At 49.0% G+C, this 21307-nt stretch overlaps 1 protein-coding gene across 1 annotated transcript in view; it reads right to left on the reverse strand.

Moving 5' to 3' along the window:
- ZPLD1 (zona pellucida like domain containing 1) overlaps positions 1–16725 on the reverse strand; it is a 106437-nt gene extending 89712 nt beyond the window's left edge. The window contains exons 1-2 of the mRNA XM_078619905.1: positions 16672–16725; positions 15085–15270 (exon numbers count right to left, since the gene is read on the reverse strand). Coding sequence (XP_078476031.1) covers positions 15085–15270; positions 16672–16725 — 240 coding nt within the window. The remainder of the gene's footprint in view (positions 1–15084; positions 15271–16671) is intronic.
- Positions 16726–21307: the final 4582 nt, after the last annotated feature.

Here is a 21307-nt window from a genome sequence, read left to right on the forward strand (position 1 = left end):
GGTGGGGGGTAAAATGAACGAGGATGAATCATTAAAATTGAGTAAAAATACGAATAGGCGCAGGATCGGCGGGACCTGGACCATTTTATTTATTTATTAAAGCTTGAATTTTCACGCGAGGCTGAGTCTGTGTAGACAATATCAGCTCGTTGGGCTTTGCAGATCCGAAGATATTAAGTGTCAAAAATTCCAAAGAATATAAACAGACAAAACGGCAAGTTCAATGAAAGTGTGTAATAATAATAAAAATAAGGGCCATTGCTCAAAACGTCGCCTATTATATGTTCTTCCTTTTAAGGCCACACAATGTTACTAAAGAATGTGTTGAGTTTTATGTATTATCATTTGTGCTTGTGCACCACTGCCAAATCAGCAGAATCACCAGGTATTGTGTTCAATGGCAGCAATGTTCATCTCATGACAGTGAAACCAATACATTTACTTCACGGAACTGAGATTTAGCCAAATTAAATTAAGAACCAATTTGTACATTAAATGGTTTGTGTGTGCAATCATTGGTGACTGGACTGGACTATAAACCCACTATGCTTGAGAACCCGGTTCAACCACAGCCCAATCTATGTGTGAGCCTAAGGGTCTCTAAGTGAGTCTATGGATATCAATGTAAGTCATTGGTGGTCAGGCTGAGATCATCAACTCACTAAGCTTCATAATCCGGTTTAATCACAGCCCAATCTCTGTATGAGCCTATGGGTCTCTACTTGAGCCAGCGCAGCCTTCGGTCGCCTAAGACAGAGGGTTATTAATGACCATGACATCAAAACGACCACCAAATTAGTAGTCTACAATGCTGTTGTGATCCCTACACTCATGTATGGCGCTGAGACGTGGGCAACATAAAGAATACACTGAAAGGCACTTGAGAAATTCCATCAGCGCTACTTAGGGAAAATCCTTGGCAGGATAAACAAACCAATGTCAGTGTTCTTGAACAGACTGGAGCCTCGAGTATTGAAGCTGCCATCACTCAACATCAGCTTCGTTGGGTTGGGCACGTTGTCAGAATGCCCAACTCTAGGCTTCCCAAGCAAGTCTTTCTATACCAAACTCAAGGACGGGACACGCTCCGGAGGGGACCCAATGAAACGTTGTTACAGGGATGTCCACGAGAGCAACCTCACCAAGTGCAACATCGACCCGGTAGCACGTGGGGGAAGCAGCTGGCACTCGAGCATTCATCTTGGAAATCTCGAGTCCACCAAGTATTCGACACTTTTGAGTCACAAAGACACCATCACAAAACTGACAAAGGAGCACAAAGGAAATAACGCACCCAGGCCAGACAGGACACTCAAATATTCCAAACTATAAATCACGACAACACATGCTGTCACTGTAACAAAAAATATGTGTTTCCAGGATTATTGGCCTTATCATCCGCCTGCGTACCCACAAACTCGGACCATCATCACTGTCTATGGACGATCATCTTACTCGACCTCGCGGGATCCCAGATGATGATGACGTTAGTCTATGTGTCTCTACGTGCGTTCATGGATATATATGTAAGTCATTGGTGCTCAGACTGAGACAATTAACTCACTATACTTGAGAACCCGGTTTAATCATAGCCCAATCAATGTGTGAGTCTGTGGGTCTCTACGTGAGTCTTTGGGTCTCTACGTGTATCTATGGATATCTATATAAGTCATTAGTGGTCATGCTAAACCATCAACTCACTACACTTGAGACTCTGGTTTAATCACAGGTGAATGCTGAAACCTGGATTAGAACCTAGGTTCTCGGCAGTGCCAGATCAGCATCTCTCATCTCCGAGTCGCATGGCCACCTCTCGCATTTTTAATCTTTAGATGTGTTTGCGATGATGGACCCGCCTGGGCTCATCAAAGCGAGCATCGCTAGGCCGTGCATGTGGAGATAAGAGCCGTTTGTTCCTGTGGGTCGCATCGTTGATAAAGCGACAGAGAGAAAGTGGCGGGGATGCGTGTAATGGGAACGGGCCCCAGTGCAGCAAACGGCCCGGACTATTAGCAGTGGGAAGGATGTGCGCTGATATTTGAGACAACGGAGCCACAAAGATTGGAGTCATGCGCAACAAAAGGGGGCCCCCCAAAGAGAGAGCGGGTGGGAGCAGCGATGGGCCTCATTGACGGAAAACACAGAATCGCTTTCTCTGAACGGGTAAGGCGACACCGCCACGCTATAGAAAAGAAGATCATCAAACAAGTGGAGACATTCTGCAGTAATCGCTTCTGCAAAAAGGCGTTCATAAACGACCTGGGCCGACAGCCCCCCCCCACCCAGGCAACGAGGAGAGGTTTCACTGACTGCTGAACGAATGTGTTACTACCGAGGAATTTCACTGCAGTGGCGGTGTCACACGATGATGATGCCTCGGATCGTCAATTCGTATCGATTCTTACGGCTCATGACGAGGTTAGAGATGTGGCATAGCACGCCACGCTGTGAACCTAGCGACCCGATTCGATTTCCCCAGCCACGGCTCACATCCAGTGGCGAGATAAATTTATCCTGGTTCCTGGGACACCGCCTCTTGGCCAAGCGGCACTCACAGCCAGGTAACAGTGGTGGCGACGCTGTACGTGGCAGCTGTAAGCCAGCGATGTTGGAGGGTTGGTGGATTGCACAAATCCTGTGAAACTCCCTTCCCATGGGCGTTGAGGAGGGAACATTTTCTTAGCGAGGCTCGCATTTTTTAAATTGAGATACAACATTTAGCTTCTTTATTTATTTAACGTAATTCGCAGACCAATGTCGTTATCTGCGAAATTTGCTATTCACGAGCATCTCCCGAACGTATGCCTCGCGAATAACGAGGGAATGTCGTACCTGGTCATGGATGGCGACTTGAGGTTATTTCGGTTTACACTTACACGCGATGGCTGATCAAGAGTACTGTGTTTGCATTACGGTAGCCGCACGGTAAAAAAAAGAACAACCCGGAAAAAATCGGTCACCAGCTTTCCCAGCACAATTTGAAAAGTGTCGGAAGAAGCAGAACGTTTCAGGGTGTCTGACCGACCTATGGCATGGCAGGTCGCTTGCGGTGGTGGGCTAAAATGTGGGTGCCCCCGGTCGCTTCATCCAACAACAGGGGCCGGCAACCAAAACAACAGGAATAGACGTTTTTTCCGAATTCGGTAAAAAAAACACTCAATATATCAAGAGCATCAGCAATACACGCGGTGAATACGAGACCAGTGGGTCCTTAATAAATAATGTCACTCGAGTGGTCCTTAGAAAGAGCCGCAGGTTGCCGACCCCCTGTATCTGACACACGTCTGGTCGGCGTGGAAGAATTGGCCCAATGCTCCCCCTCTCTAGAGCTCCCTCGAGTGGAGGACCTTCCACCCAAAGTGAACTAAACTACTAAACTATTTGTGTTTTACAAGGTAAGACCCACTGAGCTACTATATTGCTATTTTTCAGAAGCGACCTGGCCACAATTGATAGCTCAACGAAGTGGCTTATCATCGTGTGGAAATGTATAGCAGCCAAATACTCTTCTTGGTTCTTTCGGTAAAGTTACGTAGAAGGGAAATAATAAAATAATAAAAATAAAACATAATAAAATAATTCTCACGACGTTTCGGCCACAACGCAAGCAGCCGTCCTCAGGTGAAGACCAGGTCTGTCGGGGAGACATTCCCCGACAGACCTGGTCTTCACCTGGTCTTCACCTGTGGACGGCTGCTTGCGTTGTGGCCGAAACGTCGTGAGAATTATTTTATTAAGTTTTATTTTTATTATTTTATTATTTCCCTTCTACGTAACTTTACCAAAAGAACCAAGAAGAGTATTTGGCTGCTATACATTTCCACACGATGATAAGCCACTTCGTTGAGCTATCAATTGTGGCCAGGTCGCTTCTGAAAAATAGCAATATAGTAGCTCAGTGGGTCTTACCTTGTAAAACACAAATAGTTTAGTAGTTTAGTTCACTTTGGGTGGAAGGTCCTCCACTCGAGGGAGCTCTAGAGAGGGGGAGCATTGGGCCAATTCTTCCACGCCGACATTCAGACGCTGTCTCCCCGACAGACCTGGTCTTCACCTGAGGACGGCTGCTTGCGTTGTGGCCGAAACGTCGTGAGAATTATTTTATTATGTTTTATTTGTATTATTTTATTATTTCCCTTCTACGTGACTTTACCGAAAGAACCAAGAATATGAATCACTGCAGTCACGAAAGCTTTAAATCGAAATTCAGCTAAATACTCTAAACGCACGTTGATTATTATAAATGTGGTGGGATAGAAACCGAAGGACCCGGAGAAAAATCGACGCAAACACCGGGGAGAGAGACACCACAAACTCCAAATATACAGCAGGTGTTAGGGGTCGGGATCGGGATCGAACCCACGACCTCCTGTATACCAGGCGAGGTAGTTCCCATCTCGCCACCGTGCGACGAGTGAGCGAGCAACCGCAGGGCTGCAACGTCTTACGGTTCAACTGAGAAACGACGGCAAATAATGAGCGGCAACTTGGGCCCTGCCGCCGTGCGATTGTGTACATCCACGTGCATGCCATATTGGCGCGTTCATTACGAACGTTCCACTGACAACGTTCCGGAAAGGCGGCAACGGTTTCAGCAACCCTACTGCCTGCACGCGAGCGTTGTTGTGGAGAATGTAAATCTAGTGTTTCCCACAACCTCCGCGCGAGTGATGATTGACGCGAGCGATGATTGACGCGAGTGATGATTGACGCGAGTGATGATTGACGCGAGTGATGATTGCATTGAATTGTGTTTTCCTTTAGAATTTTGTGTGTGACTGGAGGGACCCCGTCACGCAGAGAGAGAGAGGGAGAGAGGTAATTTGCCTGTAAGGTTGGCAGACCTACCAGCATTTGGTTCAGGCAAAACCTGATTGCTGATGAGACAATATTGAAAGCAGTCCTTGCTTGTACGATGTGGCAGTTAACCATCATTGATTCAGGCAAGCCTGCCTCTGTTGCTGATTAGACACAATGTGGAAACTATTCCTTGCAATTCATGCAGCATTGGTTCAAGCAAGCCTGACTCCGCTAAAGAGACACCTGTCATTGCCTATAACATCTGGCACTTCACACACCATTGGTTCAAGCAAACGCCTAACTCCACTAATTCATGTATTATTTCAGCGGTATTGTTTCACGACAAGAGAATCTCTGGACCGGTTTCGATATTCAGTGTCTGGTCTCATCAGCAAAGTGAGGTTTTGCTTGGACCACTGCTGATTAACTTCCAGATGTTTATATCGGCAAGGGCCCCCTTTCTGCCAGATATTGGTGCGCGTTGTACGCATACCTCGATAAATACACAACACAGAATACTTTAAGTTATGCAACTGACACGTAAGAAGATGGTAATGCAATGACAAAGACCCCCCGCATCGCCTATAAACAGACTGTTGGGCCAAGTGCTGTTAGCGAGGAGGACTTATGAAGGCTGGCACGAACACTGTGCAGTGCGTTATAATTCTACATTGCTATTATTATTAAGCAGCAAACCCTGGGTCAGTTTTTCACTTTCTCGGCCTCATCAGCAGGGTCAGGCCGCTTTAGACAATTGCTGCCACTGAGCTGCAAAATGTAATTGGGCCAGCGCGCTCCATCAATTATACGAAACTTGTACAATAGACCACGAACAATTAGAACAGTTGTCACACCTCCTCATTCGAGAGCCGAACATCCCGCCTCCTGGCTCGGAAATTCCTCCTCCACGACCCAAGTATGACCATCAACACGCATCAGAACACCAACAAGAGAATGCTGCACCCACATCTCCTCTCAACAATGGAATACAAAAAATAAAGACACAAAACCACAGCAGAGCGACTGTGGCCATGGAACACAAAATATGGACCATGTAGAAAACCCAGACATAGAGTCAGAGCCTCAGATATACACGGAGACCCGTGGAGATACATAGCGATACATAGAGTCAGAGCCTCAGATATACACGGAGACCCGTGGAGATACATAGCGACACATAGAGACAAAGGCTCAGATTTACACGGAGACCCGTAGAGATACATAGCGATACATAGAGTCAGAGCCTCAGATATACATGGAGACCCGTAGGGATACATAACGATACATAGAGACAAGCCACATTAGTGCGATTGTGGCAATGCCACTGAAACTTATGGATCACATAGTAAGGCACAGTTGTCTGGGCTCCTTCAACGGAAGAATATCAAAATAACACAACTTCTGTCTCCTGAAGCCCTATCGTGCCGAGCAGACCTCCAACATTGCCATTTAGCTCCTGAGCATAGAGGAGGGCTACGGGCCATGCCTCGTGCCAGGTTGCTGAATCACCTTGTGCCGCACAGGGGCAGCTGCTAATAGTAAGGGGACTTTGCACTCCGAGACGTTTCGTTAATGTGGTACCGAGCGAGCGCGATATGAATGCAAGCTCATTCATTCCCTCACTCGTGTTCGTATCCAGCCCACGCAGTGAGAATAGTTGAGAGATGTTGCCAAGGTGGCGAGATAGTAAATACCTCGCCTGGTATGCAGGAGATCGTGGGTTCGATCCCGAGTCGTCCTCTCAAACTAAACAAATGTTTATTTTACCAAGAAAGGCCAACTGAGCTATGTAGCTCTTTTTTTCAAAAGCGACCTGGCCAAAAATGATCCCTCCGTGAAGTGGCTTATCACGTGAAAACTTACAGCAGTCAAATACAACCGGAGGACCCGGATAAAAATTCCACAGGACCACGGGGGGAGAGAGAGATCGAGACACGGAAACCCCAAATAATACAGCAGGCGTCTGGGTCGGGATCGAACTCAAGATATCATGCATACCAGGCGAGGTAGTTAACATCTCCTAGCCACCGCAACTGCTGCGCCGTGAGAGTTCTAATCGAACGGGGGGCCTCCATAGCTGCCCTCGGTCCTTAGACACAAAGTTCGACAAGTTTATGCTTATTGCTCCAGACATTTCTGCTCTTACGGTAAACCGGTATTTAACCGTTTTTTTGTATTGCATACAGTTACCGGTTACGGGTGGAGTCGAACATTTCCACGATTTTAGCAGCCGGACCAACCGCAGTCGGGAGAGTGAGCGAGCGGAGAGAGGGGAGTGAGAGAGGGGAGAGAGGAGCGAGAGAGGGGGGGCGAGGAGAGCGGAGAGAGGAGAGCGACAGCCTCACCGATATGGGAGGGGACGCCATGGAGCGGGACCACCACGAGGGAGACGGAGCAGACATCGCGACGCGGCGAGTGGAGGGAAGCCGCGGCGCCTCGGGGAGCGCTACTTAACGCGCTCCGAGGGGTCCCCCCCTACCCCCTAACCCCTTGGGGGTCACCCCCTTACCCTACCCCCTCGCAAGCGAACCCCCACTCCTTTAGTCACGTGACCCCCCCCCCCCCTTTTCTTCCCGTGCCACTCACCTGCACCCGCGTCTCTATCAGCATATAAAGGTAATCGATACCTGCACGTTGAACTTCGTTAACACCGTATGTAGCCGTGCGAATCGGAGGTGCGGGGGAACGATGACAACCCAAACACAAAAATAAATGAGTTTTCAGTCTAGAGGGTTTAAAAGTGCATAGCTCCAGTGGCTTTACTAATATCGGAAGGAAGAGCGTTCCAGACGGCCGCAGAAGCGCATCTGACAGCACGCGATGCTGTCACCGTCTTTGTTCGATGATCAGCCAGAAGCCGCTGCTATTGCTGCGATTATGAGCGGAGTTCGCGTGATGGTTTATGCTCCTTGACGAGATCATCGAGGTATTGTGGTTCATTTGTGGCAAGCACTGTGTGTGCAATGAGTATTTTCAGTTTCAGTTTCCATTTATTGGGTATAGCCCTGTGAGCCATGCGGCTCTTGACTCGGATGCAACCGCAACAAACAAAAACATGAACAAAGAACATCTTAAAGAATATACAAACTCCACGCATAAAAGTGCCAAATAGCTTGGGAAACTGTTGACAGAGTCTGGCTGCCTTCCCACTTGCCTGTGGTTTCCAGCACCTCCGAACCGCTCTCTCCAAGTGTGAAAGAGAACCATGTGGTGAGTTAAAACTTTGTATGGTCAATCAACGGTGGTCGTAGTGGTGGTGGAGCTCCGTGACCTCATAAACAGCAGCAGTAACATTACCCCTCTTACTGCGAAAACTTGGTAGGACCCTCATGTGAAAGGAGTGAAGTTATTTTAGGCAAACGCGCGCAATCCCTATCATCACGATGATCATAATCATCATAATCATGATAATCATGATGATCATGATCAGAATCTGAAGTTTATTATCAGATCAGGGGTGACTCGATAGAAGACGGACGCGGCAGCAGCAGCACGAGTTCATGAAAACGTCTGTTTCAAAGTGTACAGCGATGGCAGAGTGGTGATCGCCAGAGAAGACACCAGCTGGTTCCACAACTTTGGAGCAGCAATTACATGAAATGCTTTTGAACCAAGTTGAGTACGAAATCACCATCGTCATTATGATGATGATGATCATGATGGTGATCATGATGATTATGATCATGATGATTATCATTATGATGATAAAAATGATGATGATGTTGATGATGATCATGATGACGATTCAACATTTGATTTGGCATCAGTCAGGGAAAGTGGCAGCTACGAGGCTCGTGTGGAGAGTTACATGGACCGCTGCCGGAGCGGTTCACGCACTCGGCCACACACCATGGCAGTATGAGATTGATTCCCGGCCACGGCTAACATCAGTGGCGAGTGACAACTGAAACGGACCTGCCCTGCCCATCCCACACCCTACGCCAATCCGCAGTGTGAGCAGCGTGGTCACACGCCCAGCTTATTCAACAGTGGGAGTGCAGTCCAGGAGATCAGAGAGTGGAACAGCGACAGGTCTCTATGTGAGTCTATGGGTCTCTATGTGAGTCTATGGGTGTCCATGTGAGTCTATGGGTCTCTATGTGAGTCTATGGGTCTCTATGTGAGTCTATGGGTGTCCATGTGAGTCTATGGGTCTTTATGTGAGCCTGTGGGTCTCTATGTGAGTCTATGGGTGTCCATGGGAGTATATGGGTCTTTATGTGAGTCTATGGGTGTCCATGTGAGTCTATGGGTATTTATGTGAGTCTATGGGTCTCTATGTGAGTTTATGGGTCTGTTTGTGAGTCTATGGGTGTCCATGGGAGTATATGGGTCTCTATGTGAGTCTATGGGTCTCTATGTGAGTCTATGGGTGTCCATGGGAGTCTATGGGTCTTTATGTGAGTCTATGGGTGTCCATGTAAGTCTATGGGTCTTTATGTGAGTCTGTGCGTCTCTATGTGAGTCTATGGGTGTCCATGGGAGTATATGGGTCTTTATGTGAGTCTATGGGTGTCCATGGGAGTCTATGGGTCTTTATGTGAGTCTATGGGTGTCCATGGGAGTCTATGGGTCTTTATGTGAGTCTGTGGGTCTCTTTGTGAGTCTTTGGGTCTCTATGTGAGTCTATTGGTGTCCATCAGAGTCTATGGGTCTCTATGTGAGTTGATGGGTTTCTATGTGAGTCTATGGGTTTCTATGTGAGTCTATGGGTCTCCATGTGAGTCTATGGGTCTCTATGTGAGTCTATGGGTCTCTATGTGAATCTATGGGTATCCATGGGAGTATATGGGTCTTTACGTGAGTCTGTGGGTCTCTATGTGAGTCTATGGGTCTTTATGTGAGTCTATGGGTGTCCATGGGAGTCTGTGGGTCTTTATGTGAGTCTGTGGGTCTCTACGTGAGTCTGTGGGTCTCTATGTGAGTCTATGGGTCTTTATGTGAGTCTATGGGTGTCCATGGGAGTCTATGGTTCTATATGTGAGTCTGTGGGTCTCTATGTGAGTCTATGGGTGTCCATGGGAGTCTTTGGGTCTCTATGTGAGTCTATGGGTGTCCATGGGAGTCTTTGGGTCTCTATGTGAGTCTATGGGTGTCCATGGAAGTCTGTGGGTCTTTATGGGAGTCTGTGGGTCTTTGTGTCAGTCTGTGGATCTCTATGTGAGTCTGTGGGTCTCTATGTGAGTCTATGGGTGTCCATGGGAGTCTATAGGTCTTTATGTGAGTCTGTGGGTCTCTATGTAAGTTTATGGGTGTCCAAGGGAGTCTATGGGTCTTTATGTGAGTCTGTGGGTCTCTTTGTGAGTCTGTGGGTCTCTATGTGAGTCTACGGGTGTACATGGGTGTCTATTGGTCTCTATGTGAGTCTGTGGGTCTCTATGTGAGTCTATGGATCTCCATGTGAGGCTATGGGTCTCCATGTGAGTCTATGGATCTCCATGTGAGTCTGTGGGTCTCTATGTGAGTCTATGGGTGTCCATGGGAGTCTATGGATCTCCATGTGAGGCTATGGATCTCCATGTGAGTCTATGGATCTCCATGTGAGTCTGTGAGTCTCTATGTGAGTCTATGGGTCTCCATGTGAGGCTATGGGTCTCCATGTGAGTCTATGGATCTACATGTGTGTCTGTGGGTCTCCATGTGAGTCTATGGATCTCCATGTGAGTGTGTGGATCTCCATGTGAGTCTGTGGGTCTCTATGTGAGTCTGTGGGTCTCTATGTGAGTCTATGGGTCTCCATGTGAGTCTATGCATCTCCATGGGAGTCTATGGATCTCCATGTGAGGCTATGGGTCTCCATGTGAGTCTATGGATCTCCATGTGAGTCTGTGGGTCTCTATTTGAGTCTATGGGTGTCCATGGGAGTCTATGGATCTCTATGTGAGTCTATGGGTCTCTATGTGAGTCAATGGGTGTTCATGGGAGTCTATTGGTCTCTATGTGAGTCTGTGGGTCTCTATGTGAGTCTATGGGTCTCTATGTGAGTCTATGGGTGTCCATGGGAGTCTATTGGTCTCTATGTGAGTCTGTGGGTCTCTATGTGAGTCTGTGGGTCTCTATGTGAGTCTATGCTTTTGTGTGTGAGTCTATGCTTCTCTGTGTGAATATATAGGTCTCTATGTGCGTCTATGGATCTCCATGTGAGTCTATGTGTTTCCATGTGAGTCAATGGGTCTCCATGTGAGTCTATGGGTCTTTATGTGAGTCTATGGGTCTCCATGTGAGTCTATGGGTTTCCATGTTAGTCGATGGGTCTCCATGTGAGGCTATGGGTCTTTATGTGAGTCTGTGGGTCTCCATGTCCGTCTATGGATCTCCATGTGAGTCTATGGGTGTCCATGGGAGTCTATTGGTCTCTATGTGAGTCTGTGGGTCTCTATGTGAGTCTGTTGGTCTCTATGTGAGTCTATGCTTTTGTGTGTGAGTCTATGCTTCTCTGTGTGAATATATAGGTCTCTATGTGCGTCTATGGATCTCCATGTGAGTCTATGGTTCCCCATGTGCGTCTATGGATCTCCATGTGAGGCTATGGATCTCCATGTGAGTCTATGGATCTCCATGTGAGTCTATGGATCTACATGTGTGTCTGTGGGTCTCCATGTGAGTCTATGGATCTCCATGTGAGTGTGTGGATCTCCATGTGAGTCTGTGGGTCTCTATGTGAGTCTGTGGGTCTCTATGTGAGTCTATGGGTCTCCATGTGAGTCTATGCATCTCCATGGGAGTCTATGGATCTCCATGTGAGGCTATGGGTCTCCATGTGAGTCTATGGATCTCCATGTGAGTCTGTTGGTCTCTATTTGAGTCTATGGGTGTCCATGGGAGTCTATGGGTCTCTATGTGAGTCTATGGGTCTCTATTTGAGTCTATGGGTGTCCATGGGAGTCTATGGATCTCTATGTGAGTCTATGGGTCTCTATGTGAGTCTATGGGTGTTCATGGGAGTCTATTGGTCTCTATGTGAGTCTGTGGGTCTCTATGTGAGTCTATGGGTCTCTATGTGAGTCTATGGGTGTCCATGGGATTCTATTGGTCTCTATGTGAGTCTGTGGGTCTCTATGTGAGTCTGTTGGTCTCTATGTGAGTCTATGCTTTTGTGTGTGAGTCTATGCTTCTCTGTGTGAATATATAGGTCTCTATGTGCGTCTATGGATCTCCATGTGAGTCTATGGTTCTCCATGTGCGTCTATGGATCTCCATGTGAGGCTATGGATCTCCATGTGAGTCTATGGATCTCCATGTGAGTCTATGGATCTACATGTGTGTCTGTGGGTCTCCATGTGAGTCTATGGATCTCCATGTGAGTGTGTGGATCTCCATGTGAGTCTGTGGGTCTCTATGTGAGTCTGTGGGTCTCTATGTGAGTCTATGGGTCTCCATGTGAGTCTATGCATCTCCATGGGAGTCTATGGATCTCCATGTGAGGCTATGGGTCTCCATGTGAGTCTATGGATCTCCATGTGAGTCTGTGGGTCTCTATTTGAGTCTATGGGTGTCCATGGGAGTATATGGGTCTCTATGTGAGTCTTTGGGTCTCTATTTGAGTCTATGGGTGTCCATGGGAGTCTATGGATCTCTATGTGAGTCTATGTGTCTCTATGTGAGTCTATGGGTGTTCATGGGAGTCTATTGGTCTCTATGTGAGTCTGTGGGTCTCTATGTGAGTCTATGGGTCTCTATGTGAGTCTATGGGTGTCCATGGGAGTCTATTGGTCTCTATGTGAGTCTGTGGGTCTCTATGTGAGTCTGTGGGTCTCTATGTGAGTCTATGCTTTTGTGTGTGAGTCTATGCTTCTCTGTGTGAATATATAGGTCTCTATGTGCGTCTATGGATCTCCATGTGAGTCTATGTGTTTCCATGTGAGTCAATGGGTCTCCATGTGAGTCTATGGGTCTTTATGTGAGTCTATGGGTCTCCATGTGAGTCTATGGGTTTCCATGTTAGTCGATGGGTCTCCATGTGAGGCTATGGGTCTTTATGTGAGTCTGTGGGTCTCCATGTCCGTCTATGGATCTCCATGTGAGTCTATGGGTGTCCATGGGAGTCTATTTGTCTCTATGTGAGTCTGTGGGTCTCTATGTGAGTCTGTTGGTCTCTATGTGAGTCTATGCTTTTGTGTGTGAGTCTATGCTTCTCTGTGTGAATATATAGGTCTCTATGTGCGTCTATGGATCTCCATGTGAGTCTATGGTTCTCCATGTGCGTCTATGGATCTCCATGTGAGGCTATGGATCTCCATGTGAGTATATGGATCTCCATGTGAGTCTATGGATCTCCATGTGAGTCTATGGATCTCCATGTGAGTCTGTGGGTCTCTATGTGAGTCTATGGGTGTCCATGGGAGTCTATGGATCTCCATGTGAGTCTATGGGTCTCCATGTGAGTCTATGGATCTCCATGTGAGGCTATGGATCTTCATGTGAGTCTATGGGTCTCCATGTGAGTCTATGGGTCTCCATGTGAGTCTATGGATCTCCATGTGAGTCTATGGATCTCCATGTGAGGCTATGGATCTTCATGTGAGTCTATGGGTCTCCATGTGAGTCTATGGATCTCCATGTGAGTCTATGGGTCTCCATGTGAGTCTATGGGTCTCCATGAGAGTCTATGGGTCTCCATGTGAGGCTATGGGTCTCCATGTGAGCCTATGGAGGGAGTGAATTCCAGACCAGTGGAGCTGCGATGGAACGGCGACGTTCTCCTTATTGGGTTCGAGACATGACGCGGGGCTCAACGACTCAACGAGGAGGAAACGGAAGCCGCTTGAGGCAGACTGGAGGATGTGTGCCGGCAGAAGCTACTGGAGGTCTGTGAAAAAGAGCTTCACAGCTCATCGGATTCCCTCCAGTCTGATTATTCGCACCTCTGATTGGCACAGTTGGCTCGCACCTCGGATGAGCGTGGTTGGGCTACGTACGGTGCGAATAAAGTTCAACTTATAGACGCACAGTCTAAATATTCTGATTCTGATTAATATTCAAATTGACCCACGATGTGAGCTTAGTGACCGAGGACAGCGGCTATCGTACAGGGTGCCGCGGTGACAATATATTAGCTATCTCGCCTGGCACACAGCAGGGCGTGGGTTCGATCCCGACCCTGATGCTTGCTGTATATTTGGAGTTTGCGTGTCTCTCTCCCCGTGGTGGCATGACTTTTTCTCTGGGTCTTCCGGGTTTTCCCTCCACATTTAGAATCAGCATATATTTAGAGTATTTGGCTGCTGTAAATTTCCACGTGATGATAAGCCACTTCGTTGAGCTATCATTTGCGACCAGGTCGCTTCTGAAAAAAGAGATTTCTAGCTCAGTAGGCCTTACCTGGTAAAAAAAAAAGTTTGGTTTAGATTATCATTATTGCCAAATAAAACAATGCTACATTCATATTCTTTGGTTATTTCGGTAAAGTCACGTAGATAAAAAAAGAAAAGGAAATGAAATTTTTTTAGATAAAAAAACAAAAAAACTCACGACGTTTTGATCGCAAGACAAGCGGTCGTCATTAGGCGGAGAGAAAAGGGGGCAAGCCCAAGTGTCAGAAGGAGTGGGGGACAAGAGCCGCGGAGCCGCATGAATGAACGCGCCAAAGCTGTGGAAATGTGCGCAGCCCAAGTGTGTTTCTGACACTTGGGCTGTGCACATTTTTAAGCCTTTATAAACAGTTGCAGTCGGAGGCTTGCCCCCCTTTTCTCTCCGCCTGATGACGACCGCTTATGTTGCGATCGAAACGTCGTGAGGTTTTTTTTTTTATCTACGTGACTTTACCGAAAAAACTAAATATTATAAATTCCTGCAGTCACGAAAGTTGTAAGTCAAAATTTTATGCTACATTCGTAACGTGCGCAGATTTCGTTCATTCTTAGAGAGAGAGGGAGGAGGGAAAGGTGAATGATTCAGAGGAAATAGAAACCACAGACAAGTTCCGCAAAAAACAGCCAGAAGCGGTACTACCAACACTTGCCCAAGCTCTGTAGTCCTACATTGAGATGTTTGGACAACTCCCATTGAAATAAACGACTCGAAACAGGAAAAACACGCAAAACGAATCATCAAAAGCGTATCCCCGCTCAAAACGAGCAACGAAGTGTGGGCGATAAAAATTACACATTCCCATGGCTTTCTCACGGGTGCCGAGGAAGAGACATGGGTTGCCGCCACTCACTCGCCCGCTTGGGGGCAGGTGAGTTGGGGGGCACCACCGCTCGCCCAGCTTGTCACTGGGCGAGCGGTGCATGTCTACCGCGGCAGGCCAACTCCGCATCAATGCCCGGCGATTTGCGGCACCTGGAGGCAACGGCTCCTACGGATTTCATGACCCGCGGGGGGGGGGGGGGTGGACAGGGGCGAACCGGCGGTCACGAGGAACTCGGTGCCATTGTTGCGGTTCGGTGACAAGCGGAAAAGGCCGGGGGAGCCGGCACCCAGCGCCACCCCGAGCAATGCCGCCGCCAGGGCTCCACTGCGCCACCACTGCGTGGCGCATTTCACGTAGCCTTAAAGTGCACATGGCCTGGCACAACCGCCGTGGTTCAACATATACTCGAACAAAGACAGTCATCGCATCGCACGCTTTCAGATGCGCTTCTGCGGATTTCTGGAACGCTCTTCCAATATTTGGAAGTCACTGGAGCACTTTGAAATCATCTATATCGAAAACTCATTTAGGTAGAACTGCCTTTTGTGTGTTCGTTTGTTGTCCTCCTCCCGCACCTTCGAGTAGCACGGTTGGCTATTTACGGTGCGAATGAAGTTCAACATATATAAATACAAATGAGCACCGTGACATGGAAGACAAAGGTGGCCAGGCGTGGTGCTGGCCACCCACCGCTCGTGCACCGGCAAGCAAACTAGAACAAATATGGAAACTATTTTTTATTTTACCAGGTAAGGCCCACTGAGCTCTGTAGCTCTTTTTCAGAAGCGACCTGGCCACAAATGATAGCCCAACCAATTGGCTTACCACGTGCAAATGTCTAGCAGCAAAATACTCGAACCGCTTGTTTCTAAATGTGGATGACAAAAACGGGAGGACCCGGAGAAACATCCACGCGACCACGGGGAGAACATGCAAACTCCACGTAAACAGGCGTCAATGTCGGGATCGCAACCCACGACCTTCTGTATACCAGGCGAGGTAGTTAATATCTCTTAGCCACCTACGACTCTCATGCAAAGTAGTCGAGTGTAGAGAAGAGGACGTTCGTTGTGCATCAGCTTCTCAGCCTCAGCAACAGAAAGACAACGGCGCACGCGAGCAATGTTCCGAATCTGGACAAGGGACACATTTACGTTCCAGTTTGTGCCTCAAACGCCAGGGAAGAATCGAATATTACTCCTGAATGCCTAACTACAGGACTGGGTTTTAATTACCGTGCTGTCAATAAGTTGGCGGACGTTATGTGGAGGAGCCAATTTAGCATAACCTCGGTTGTGTCAGAATTTTACTTCAAAAAATCCCGGTCATCCTATTTATTTTTGTATTGATCGTTGGGGGGGGGGGGGGTGTACAACTTCGGCGACAGGGGAGTGTGGTGCGTAGTGGGATAGGCGGCTCAGACAGACAACCAATGCGGACGTGTAGGACCGTATAGCGTTCTGCGGTACGTGGTGTGTCAGATCACTTTTCTTCGGTGGAAGGAAGGGGGAAAGATGGGGGGGGAGTCAGTGTCATTTCAAGGTCAGTCAAGTAAAACTCAAGGTCGCTGGAGTGGCATTCACGAGGGGGCCCAGATCTGGGTGAACTCCCCTTCTTTATTCCTCAGTTTCACACTCAGGTGTTCTAAACCTGCTGGGGTGTATAGGGAGTTATGCCAGAGGGTGAATGAGGAGGCCTCGTGATGCTTCCAGGAGCTCAGAATGGTCTGGTGGTACCTTGGGATCGTCCGTCCCTTCTCGCTTCCGTCGCCTCTCAGCCTTCGTCTCCATCACCTCACCTGTCAATCTTCGATTAACGTCGTTTCGATAGTCGTCGTTAGCACCTTTCAGGAACGCGTCTCTCCACCACCACCACCACCCTCACCAATCATCTCCCCACCACCCTCACCAATCATCTCTCCACCACCACCACCACCACCACCCTCACCAATAATCTCCCCACCACCACCACCACCACCAATCATCTCCCCACCACCACCATCCTCACCAATCATCTCCCCACCACCACCACCCTCACCAATCATCTCTCCACCACCACCACCACCACCAATCATCTCCCCACCACCACCATCCTCACCAATCATCTCCCCACCACCACCACCACCACCACCCTCACCAATCATCTCTCCACCACCACCACCACCCTCACCAATCATCTCCCCACCACCACCACCACCCTCACCAATCATCTCCCCACCACCACCACCACCAGCACCAATCATCTCCACCACCACCACCACCCTCACCAATCATATCCCCACCACCACCACCACCCTCACCAATCATCTCTCCACCACCACCACCCTCACCAATCATCTCTCCACCACCACCAATCATCTCTCCAGCACCACCACCACCACCACCCTCACCACTCAGCTCCCCACCACCACCACCACCCTCACTAATCATCTCTCCACCACCACCACCACCACCAATCATCTCCCCACCATCACCATCCTCACCACTCATCTCTCCACCACCACCACCACCACCAATCATCTCCCCACCACAACCACCCTCACCACTCATCTCTCCACCACCACCACCACCCTCACCAATCATCTCTCCACCACCACCCTCACCAATCTTCTCTCCACCATCCACTCCCCTCCTCGCCCGCGTGCTTTGTGCTCCGTGGCGGTAGCGGGCGCGCCCAGCCAGGTCTGTCAGCAGGCGCGGGCGGGGAAACATGAACGTGGAGGTGGATGGGGGGATGGGGGGGTTGGAGTCTGCCACAATTTCTCAGGGCCCCATTTGACGCGCGCGCATTCCGAGCGCTGTGGCGCAGCAGCGGCAGCGGCTCGCAAATGAAAGCGACGACCGCTGAATGGGCGGCGTGGAGAATGGGCGAGCGTGGACAGTGGCGCCGTCTGTCGTTGTTGCTGCCCCGTGGCCGGTGGGCGAGCAGCGAGCGGGGCAGAGTGCACCGGGGGGTAGGGGAGGGGAAGAGACGGGGAGGGGGGCCTGCGCCGGATTATCCTCGTACCTAAAGTAGCTACAACACGTGTAGTAGCTACACGTGTTGTAGCTACGGGCACCGCACTTTCAAGGGCCCCACACTAAACGCTTTCAAGCTATCTATTCCGGTTCAGAGATTCTGCACCTGCTCTGTTACTATAGTACTATACTGCCTTCAATTTTTATGAACGACTGGGTGTTTATGGTTAGCGATTTTTCGTATTATCTGGCTGTATAGCAAATGAAAAAATACAATTACTTTACTATGCAAGTTAAAAATTTGTGTTTTAATATTTATGTTTTTTTCAATGTAGGGCCCCTTTATAGCAGGCCCCACACGAGTTTAATCCGGCACTGGGGGTAGGGGAGGGGAAGAGATGGGGAGGCAAATTCTGTGCGCGCATCCGACGACATAACTCGCAGGCTTCAACAACAAAAAACGAGGCGCGACGCGTCCGTTAAGCGCCACGCGCGCGCCGCTCGGCAATGCAACACGCAGCCCGCCTTGTCCACACTCGTGTGGGCAACAGCTATGGGCACATCTCTGGGATACGGGCACAGCTATGGAGACGTGATATGGGTACAGCTATGAGGTGGATGGTATCCACATTCAGCAGGTTTAGAGGGTAGACGAGACAAACCAATGTCCTGCTCACGTAAACACTGAGACATTGGTGTTCGTGTCTTTTACAGCGCCACAGAGCCAGTGGTAAAAATTCCACATTTATATGGCGGGGGTGAGGCCATCCATAGGACAACCACTGTTAGACTTCCCCACGAAGTGTTACTTCATTAGTAGCCCTGGAGGGATGCTGTCATCAGTGTGAAAGCTCATATTGCAGAATGGTGTGGTTTATCAATATTTATTGATGATTCCGCTTGTTTAGCCAGGAAAGGCCCACTGAGTCTCAAGACTTTTTTTTCAGAAGGGTCCCTGCCAAGTTAAACTCATTTTTATCTTACCAGGTAAGGCCCACTGAGCTACATAGCTTATTTTTCAGAAGCGACCTGTCCACATATAATAGCTCAACGAAGTAGCTGATCATCTGGCAATTTACAGCAGCCAAATACAGAGTTGGGATCGAACTCACGACCTCTTGCATATCAGGCAGAGTAGTCAACATCTCCCAGCCACCGTAATGATGAGAAAGAGACGCAAACTCCAAATATACAGCAGCAGGCGTCAGGGTTGGGATCGAACTCACGACCTCCTGTATACCAGGCGTGGCACCCAGTCGTTGCAGTCGTGTGGGCGATGTTGCTGCCGTTGCCGTTTGCAATCCCAATTGAGTAATTTGTAGGTAATATTTTTTTCCAGCATTCGGATGTTTGGCCAATACCAGTTCTCCACTGCGCATGTGTATTTAGCTATGGGAAGAAACGAGAGAACCCGGGGAAAACCCACGCAGCACAGGGAGGAGGGAGAATACGCAAACTCCACACAGAGTCACCCGAGTCGGGAATTAAACCCAGGCTCCCTTCTAGCTGCGATGCTCGCATCATCCACTGCAGTGGATGAGGCACACGGATGGAGGAGGCCGGAGCAGGGAGCGGCACCCCCCCCCCGCTGCTCTGTCCCCTACGCACTGCCCCGCCAAGCTGCGTGGAAAGCGACGATCCGAACGAGGCGTGGGGCAGGGGCTCCGCTCGCCCTGTGGAGGGAGGTCGCCTCGTGTGGGGTTGGCAGGCGTGGCTGGGTGCCGCGGTGAGAGCGGTGAATCGCCGAGGTCACAGTCCCCCCCCTCCTCCTCCACGTTAAATTTGGCGAGCTGCTTGCAAAGGTCGCTTGGTTTGTGGATGGAACCCCGGGGGGGGGGGGGGGCATTGCCGGCGAGAGTTCCCTCGCTGGGTTCGGCCTCGTGCCGGGAATATTTGCCAAGAAAGCGGGGTTTAAATTTTTTTAAATAAAAATGTTGGTCAACAATTATATTCTATTTCAGATGTATATAGTGCCCTTTCCAGGGCTGTGTGTGCCAACCGTGCTCATCGGAGGTGCGGGGGAAGGACAACTAAACACGAAACGCAGTTGTAAATACATTAATTGGCCAAGGTAGATGATTTAAACGTGCATAGCTCCAGTGGCTTCCTAATATCGAAAGAGCGTTCCAGACGGCCACAGAAGCGCATCTGAAAGCTTGCGATGCGGTCTTTGTTCGATGGTCAGCCAAACGCTGCTGCTGCGAGGATGACCGGAGTTGAGTGATGATGGTTTATGCTCCTTGACGAGATCAGCGAGGTATTGTGGTTCATTTGTGGCAAGCACTTTGTGTATACTTTATACAGATATATACAACAGCCCGTCTATTCTCATCCACAGTATGTTAAAGTTATTTTGCACTGTACGAAGCCAATTGGAGGTGCGGGAGTTTGTGCAGCCACCACACCATACCACCGACTCATTTGAGACTGAGTCGACCTAGAGGAGGCCCAGGACCAGTTCAGATAATTGTCACTGGTGTTGGCCGTGAGCAGTAATCGAACTCGGATCGTCTGGTTCGTAGCCGAAGTGCGCCAACCGCTACACTACCACTCCTCACATCCACTTAGCCACTGACTCGGTGGTGAGATGTTAACTATCTCGCCTGGTAGAGGTCGTGGGTTCGATCCCGATTCCTGTATATTTAGGGTTTGCACGGTCTCCCCGTGGCCGCGTGGATTTTTCTCCGGGTCGTCCAGTTTTTTCTTCCACATTTAGAATCAATTTTAGGCGTTTAGAGTATTTGGCTGCGATACATTTCCCCATAAGCCACTTCGTTGAGCTATCATTTATGGCCAGGTCACTTCTCAAAAAGAGTTACATAGCAGCTTAGTGGGCCTTATCTGGTAACATAAAAGTTTCGTTTTAGTTTAACTCGCCCAATCGCTCGCTCACCCGCCTTCCACACTGCAGGTCACATGACGTCTCTCTCTGGGAGGATCTCCCATGCAAGCCAGCGGGGAAAATTACACGTTCCCATGGCATAAACAGGTTTATTGTTGTGTGACGACCCACCGTTGACTTTTTTCACACGGGTGAAGCTCGGTTTTTTCTTTTACAAACCCCAGAGAAGGGGATGGCGACGATTTAAAAAGATGACAGTGGGCCCCGTAAGTTGAACCCTCACCTTTGGATTTGCATTCGTGACTTTCGCGGCTTGTGAGACGAGTTGCGGTGAGCCTTTGAACTGCTCTATGAAGAACGCGAGTGTGGTTTGACGTACAAGGCTTATTTATTCGAGAACGCGAGTGTGGTTTGACGTACAAGGCTTATTCGAATGCTGTATTAGCAGCTTTCATTCCGCTCGTTTCACTCCAGGAAAGCCGCCCGAGTCTCAAGACTTGTTTTTGTTTTTCCAGGGAGGGTTCTGCCAAGTTTGCACGGCAAAAAAAATGTTAAACTCCTGGCGAAATTGCA

This window comes from Lampetra planeri, chromosome 65 (genome assembly GCF_965212315.1).
Source record: "Lampetra planeri chromosome 65, kcLamPlan1.2.h2, whole genome shotgun sequence".
NCBI lineage: Eukaryota > Metazoa > Chordata > Hyperoartia > Petromyzontiformes > Petromyzontidae > Lampetra > Lampetra planeri.